The sequence below is a fragment of the Narcine bancroftii genome, chromosome 4, assembly GCF_036971445.1.
Source record: "Narcine bancroftii isolate sNarBan1 chromosome 4, sNarBan1.hap1, whole genome shotgun sequence".
In the NCBI taxonomy this organism is placed as follows: Eukaryota; Metazoa; Chordata; class Chondrichthyes; order Torpediniformes; family Narcinidae; genus Narcine; species Narcine bancroftii.
This window is the reverse complement of record NC_091472.1, coordinates 288000690-288008071: the sequence shown is the minus strand read 5'-3', so window position 1 is coordinate 288008071 and position 7382 is coordinate 288000690. Positions and strand designations below refer to the sequence as shown.

Here is a 7382-nt window from a genome sequence, read left to right as displayed (position 1 = left end):
ATAAAGGACAGGGGAGTTCCTCTCCTGTCCTGTGAATAATTTATTGTCAACCAGTACTGCAAGAAACAATAGTTACTTATTGTCAGTTATCTCATTGCTATTTATAAATTGACTGCTCTTAGCATTATTCCAACATTAACTTCCTATCTAAGATACTGCATTGATTAGAATCCATCAGTAAGATGTTCAGATATTACGATAATACTAGAAACAACTTGCATGGATAAAATATTATTTGGATCTGGATCTGAATATTTTGCCAATTTATTATGAGTTCATCTCTGTACATCTTGAGAGAATTTAGAGGTAGTATAAAGTATGGTAGCATACATTTTGACTCTCACCATTTCTTTAAATTTCCATGAAAATAAAAATTTGGATAATTTTAAACAGCTGTTCCTGTTGGTTTTGCCTGTGGAACCAAGAATACGAAAGAGCAAAACAAGGGTAAGAAACTCAGCCACTTGTCTCTGCCCCATTGTTCATTAAGACTATCGCTAATCTTCTACTTCCAAGTTCAGGCTGATCCTAACATCGAAGGCAAGGAATAGCTCCACTATGAAACTAATTGGAGAATAGAATTCCTAAGTGGATGAGTTTTACTATCCCATGGACTATGATTCTAGAACAGTGTTTTTAAAGACTAAAGATTATATTTCCTGCTTGCTCAGTAGGCACATTAATTTGTACCTTGGCCATTAAAAGTGATTCAAATGAATTGTAAGGATTGCAGAAGCAGCATTTTCTAAAAGAGAAAAGCTACTTCCTGGTGGGTTAGTAAAAATACACAGAAATGACAGGGAACTGCCCACTGCAACCTTGTATATTTGCAACAGTATATTTGTTGCTCAAAGCCTGAAAAAGACCAAAGAGAAAACATTGGCTTATCCAGTTAAATCTAGAAATATCCTCTTTGACCCACTGGCTGTTCAATAGAATAGGGAAAAATTGAACATTTTCTATTAAAACAGAAGATGCTGGAAACACTCAGCAGTACGGCAGTATCTGTGGAAAGTGAAACTGTTAAAAATGTTTCAGATTCAAGAACTGTTAGCAGATGCTGCTTGACCCACAGTACTTTTTTGGTTTTTTCCTTTAAGATTTGTAATGCCTGCATTTTTGATTATCAATGATAATTTATGGGACAACATTAAATCCTAACATTTGATTAAATGTAGATTTCTAGATGATAGATCACTATAGTAGATGGAGACATTACTTCCTTTCCTCTGGTTCTGTGGATTCATTTCAAATGGATTTTGACAAAACAACTGGGAAACCTGTTGGTGTGACATTGTAAAAAGACTCTTGGTTATGTATTTTAATCGTTGTTTGCTGGACAGGTGGACTATGGTACTTGAGTGCCAGGGCATCTGCGATGTCCTCCTCCTTCAAAAAGAGTGACTTCCCCACTATTGCCTTTACTCACCTCTCCTCTTTTTCCTGTATATCTGCCCCATCTATGTTCCTCAAAATGCAACAAGGATGAGGTTCCCTTTATCCCCCTCTTATCTCCCCACCCTACCATATCCATCATATAATTTTCCTTAATGTCCACCACTTACAATAAAATCTCACCATCAGTCACATCTTTCCCTTCCCTCTCTGCTTTCAGTAGGGATTATTCCCTCTTCAACTCTATTGTCCACTCATCCCTTCCCACCAATAGCCCCCTTGGTACTTTCCTCTGTGACTGCAAGAAGTGCTACACTTGCACCTCCTCTCTCAGCACTATCAGGGTCCCAAACAGTCCTTCCAGGTCAAGCAACACTACCTATGAATCTATAGGTTGCTCCCTTATGTGACCTTTTCTGCATTGGGAACACTAGACCCAGAGTGGGAGATTACTTCAAGTGCTCATGTCTGCTTCAATGACAAGGACCTCCCAGTGGCCAACCACTTCAATTCCACACTCCATTCCCACGTTGATTTGTCTGCCCATGGCCTCACACACTGCAAGCTGAGGCCATGCACAAATTTGATGAACAACACCTCATGTTATATCTTAGAATTTTCTAGCCTGACTGCATCAATGTGAACTCCTCTAATTTTTGTAAAAATTTTCTCTTTCTCTCATTCCTTTGTCCCCATTCCTTTACTTCCCCACTCCTTCCCACCCTCTCCCTTCTCCTATCAGAGAACGAACCTAGCCTTTGACCCTTCCCACCTATCCTTCTCAGCTTCTTTCCCTTCTACCTGCTCATCTGTATCCACCTATTACCTCTTACCATTATCTTGTGTCTCCTTCCTTTCCCCCCACCTCCTCCATTCAGGTGTCTGCCTGATTTTTGGCCCTCTTGAAGAGGGCTCTGGCCTAAAATGTTGACTGCCTTTTACTTCCTATGGACGCTGCGTGACCCACAGAATTTCTCCGGCACATTTGTGTCTTGCACTCGACCACCAGCATCTGCAGGTTTTCTAATTTGTTGGATTCCTCATTTGTTCACTTTCACACATGGCTTAAATGACCTCGCAGCAACTACGACAATTGCTGTAAATAGTCGTGCATGTGGTTTTTAGCTGGGTATGGCAATTTTAATGATGAATCAAAACCAGTTGTAAAGTTTGATATGTTGATGGACTTTTTTTATTATTTTTCCCCCTACAGCGTTCTGTGAAAATATACTGATAAGCCATGTACAGAGGGCCATGCAATGAATGAGCAAGGATTCCTGCTTGAACAGAATTATTGATTTTTTTTACCTTGTTCATAATTTCATAAAGCAACCAAATTTGACTCATTAATTTTTGTCACATATTATCTTATGTGACGTAATGCAAGGGGAATGTTAAAATGCCTTCAAAAGTCTCATGCTTGTATATTTTAACAGTTGTTTGTTGGGCAAGTGCACTCTGGTACTTGAGTGCAACACGTCCCTCATCCTCTTTTGTAGGGCACAGTTCATTTTCACGCATGATTGTCGAGAAAAAGAATTTCAGCTTTGCAAATATTCGAACTAGGTCACTGAACCCACATAACTTTAATTACCTTATTAATGAGCCAAACAAATGTGAGCAAATCAACCCTTTTTTAGTCATTCTTGTTAGCACAATGCACAAAGAATTTGATGCACGCCAGGCAATAAGGGAGACTTGGGGAGATGAAAACAACTTCAAGGGCATAGAGTTGGTTACTTTATTTCTGCTTGGAAAAAATGCAGACCATGTTTTGAATGAGATGGTTGAGCAGGAAAGCCAAATTTTTCATGACATCATTGTGGAGGACTTTCTGGATTCCTATCACAACCTAACACTGAAAACTTTAATGGGTGTGAAGTGGGTAGCTAACTTCTGTTCAAATGCTAAGTATGTAATGAAGACTGACAGTGACATCTTTGTTAATATGGACAATTTGATCTATAAACTACTCAAGCCCAACACAAAGCCCCGGAGGAGATATTTCACTGGTTATGTCATCAACGGAGGACCTATACGAGATGTTCGTAGCAAATGGTACATGTCCAGAGATTTGTACCCAGATAACAATTACCCACCATTCTGTTCAGGCACCGGTTATGTATTTTCAACTGATGTGGCTGAAGCCATTTACAAGACATCTCTTCATACCAGGATGTTACATCTTGAGGATGTCTATGTTGGCCTGTGCCTGAGAAAGCTTGGGATTCATCCCTTTCAGAATAGTGGTTTCAATCACTGGAAGGTTTCTTACAGTCTTTGCAGGTATCGTAGGGTAATCACTGTACACCAGATATCTCCTGAAGAAATGCAGAGGATTTGGAATGAGATGTCAAGCAAAAAACATCTTCGTTGCTAAATGTAATATATCAAAGGTTTACAAGTTCTTCTAATTACCACTCCAATCAACAATCTGTGTCAATTCATTGTGAAGGATGGTGAAGATGCTTTCACAGCAGAAAAGTAGCTAGACTACTTATGGCACTCACCGTCATAGATATAAACATTGAATAGTTTAAGCTAACAGATAACTGTTATTGCTGTTATTATTAGGAAATGATTGACATGTTCTTTCAACTGTCTATGTAAAAACAAGTTTGCTCTGCTTCAGTTCAAGCATTGAAAAGAAAATACGAGTATCCAAGGATTAACAGTTCTATTAATAAAAGTGATATCTATTTATTACACATTTATTGCATATATAGTTATTACATGCTTGAGGAATGTGCAGTTGCCAAGGATTTCAACTTAAATTTTACTCTCAGTAATTAAATCTTGCAATCATTTTGCAAAAACTGGAGATCATAGATTTGGGGTAGGTTTTGGATTTGAAATACAAAGCTTACACACTGACATGCTTGGCTTCCAGATTTATTTAAATGTTTTTTTCTTTAAAAAAAAAGTTGTCTAAATGCCTTGAATCTTGCCACTGGTTGACGTTTAGCTAAAGTATAGCTCATTATCATTTGGAGCACTTATTATAAAATTTGTATTTTCATCCATTCAATGTAAATTTAAATAACATTTTCTTGTGTGAAAATAAGTTTTTAAACTGTGGTTTAAATCAATAGGTGATTGGATAATTTTAATGGTGACTATGTATGCATATATGAAAACATTAACTTTGTACAACTTAAAACTGTTCTGTCAATATGTTTACAGGACAGATTTAAACAATAGCAATCAGATTATTTGGGCACTCGTATCATGTTGAAAATAGTTGGAATTGATACAAAAATAAGATTGGGTATATCAATCAATTTTGAAACACGACATGCCATGGACAGAGGGATAGAATATTTTGCCATTTTTTTTATAGCTAGTGAATCCTATATAATTGGGGGGAAACTGCGAATGCTAGAAATTTGACATAAAAGAGAAAATCCTCTAAACACCCTGCAGATTCAGGGAGTGTCTGTGGAGCGAGAAATAGAGTTACTCTTTCAGAAGCGTGACCTCTCACCAGATAGCAGTACTGCTTTGTAATGCTGTGTACAGAATGAAAACAGAGCACAGATGTTAATGTTTCAATAATTATTAAACTGTTCAGAAAGTCCATTTTCTGTATTTAAAGTAAGGCGTGATTGAATTTTTTTAAAATTTGAATATGTTTTAGCCATGTAAAGTAAATATTCAATTACAATAAGTGGAGTTGCACAAACATGATAAAAAATGGTTGCTGTAAAATGGTGTGGTATCTTTATGGAACATTGTAAATTGGTTCTCAAATGTAAACTAGATCTTGTTGGTGTTGACTCTTTCAAAAAAAAAAACAATGAAACTGTCAACCAAATGCTATATTTTGTGTTCATTCTTTCAAATTGCTGATTTGGTTGGAATTGGTGCATTTAGTACCTCAAATTAGATTTGTATAAATGAAGGTTTTGTGATAAGTTAGAAGTATAGTTGTTACTATTCCTTTCTGTTAAACTTTTTAGAAGACCCTTGTTTTATAACCCTAAATAAATTAGGTTTATTAATAATTTAAAATGGATGTTTTTGGCCTATTTTGGTATTTTTATTAAATTATTAATGACCCATTTCCCTCGGCAAGAAAGTCCGCAGTCACTTAATTCTTTTTCTTTCCATTGAGGACAAGTTTTAAAATTTCCACATACAGGGGCTTTTTCCAAAGAGAACTGATATTTAATTATTTACATGATTTGCAAAATTTCCACAGTCAATTTAGGTGTTTACCTGCAAATTTCAAATTTTAACTGATAGTTTATCAAAGAAAAGAATTTCTAATTTTAAGGTAAAAATCTATTAAGAGATGCACTTAATGTTACCTATTGACTTAATTACTGTAATTAAAACGTAATTTGCTCAGATTGTGCAGGGTCATGAACAGTTGGAAGTGATATAGCATAAAATTGCGTTAGACAGTAAAAACCTGTAATAAATTCATTACTGTGTTAAAATACAAGTTGTATATAGCAGGCAATAGCAGAAAAAATGTGAAAAGTTTATATGTTATAGTGATTTTATGAAAGTGATATTTCAATCATGGGAGAATGTTTAATTTATTGGTTCTGGTCTATTTGGACCACTTACCATTGCTGAGATCTGTTGAATATGTGCCAAAATGACTTCTATGCTAACATATATTAGAAATGAAAGTAATTCGTTAATTCCAAATATTTTGTAGCTCTTGAAATTTGTCATTGTAGTTGTCATTTTTTAAAAGAATTTAATTTTTTTTTAAAAGATGTCCAATTGATTTGTAATCCAAAAATAAAAAAAAAAGTTGAATTTATAAACAATACTAATCATTTCCATGTTTTCCCCATTGGCCTGAACAACCTAAAATTTGTTCATCATGATCCAGCAATTCTAAAAATTGTGGAAATGCCATTGTTTGTTGTTATTCTCCTGAGAATGTAACATCGGCACAATTACACACAGAAATATTGAAGTTGCTGCATCTGAACATGTTTGGCAGTTTTGACTGAAGTCGTCAACCCTGAATCGGGTATTCAGGGGGGAAGCTGAAAAAAAGGGACCAAGAAATTTTCTATAGATATAAATTGTAAACTGGTGGTAAGTGGAAAGGTGGAATTGATTGGGCATGAAGTGCAAATTCATTGCAGCAGAGAGTATGACTAAGGGATTAAATGAATACTTATTATCTTTAGCTGGGAAAGATGTGCTGTCTGAAGTGTGGGTGGGGAGGTGGGAGGGAAGGTAGTCGAGTTTCTTGATTGACTAAATTTGATTGAGAGGAAGCCCTTGAATGTTATTTATGCCTAAAGTATGTATGTCATCAGGGTCAGATGTTGTGTGTCCTTGGTTCCTTAGAGAAGTGAAATGGAAATTACAAAGGCACTTGTCATAATTGTCCAGATGAAAGGATGATGCCAGATGATTTTAGCATTGCAAATATAAGGAATAGTCCAGCAATCACCATTTAGAGTAGACCATGACCATGGCTAATCAAGAAACTATGAATCTTTGTCTTAAATACACCCAATGAATTGGCTTCCACCATCACCTGTGGCAACAAGTTCCACAGATTCACTACCCTCTGGCCAAAGAAATTCATCCGCATCTCTGTTCTAAGCAGACACTGTTCAATCCTGAAGTGTGATCTCTTGTCCTAGATTCTCTCATGATGGGAAACAACCTTTCTACATCTACTTGGTCCATAACTTTCACCATTTGAAATGTTTCGATGAGATATTCCCTCATTCTTTTAAATTCCAACGGGTACAGGCCCAAGAGCAGTCAAACATTCCTCAAGTGATAACCCTTTCATTCCCAGAATCATCCTTGTGAACCTCCTCTGAACCCTCTCCAATTTCAGCACATCCTCTCTTAAATGGGGAGCCCAAAACTGCTCATAATACTCCAGGTGGGGGCTCACCAGTGCCTTATGAAGCCTCAACATCACATCCCTGCTCTTGTATTCTGTTCCACTTGAAATGAATGCCAGCATTGCATTTGCCTTCTTTACCACAAACTCAACC

The 7382-nt window shown here is 36.4% G+C and overlaps 1 protein-coding gene across 1 annotated transcript; it reads left to right on the top strand.

Moving 5' to 3' along the window:
- Positions 1-2620: 2620 nt before the first annotated feature.
- b3galt1b (UDP-Gal:betaGlcNAc beta 1,3-galactosyltransferase, polypeptide 1b) lies at positions 2621-4382 on the top strand. Its single transcript, XM_069930522.1, has one exon. It carries the CDS (start codon positions 2795-2797, stop codon positions 3773-3775), a length of 981 nt encoding a protein of 326 aa, XP_069786623.1. The 5' UTR covers positions 2621-2794; the 3' UTR covers positions 3776-4382.
- The last annotated feature ends 3000 nt before the right edge of the window (positions 4383-7382 follow it).

What these genes read in the sequence shown, in the direction of transcription:
- b3galt1b (XM_069930522.1), top strand. Translation starts at nt 2,795, where the DNA reads ATGCCTTCAAAAGTCTCATGCTTGTATATTTTAACAGTTGTTTGTTGG.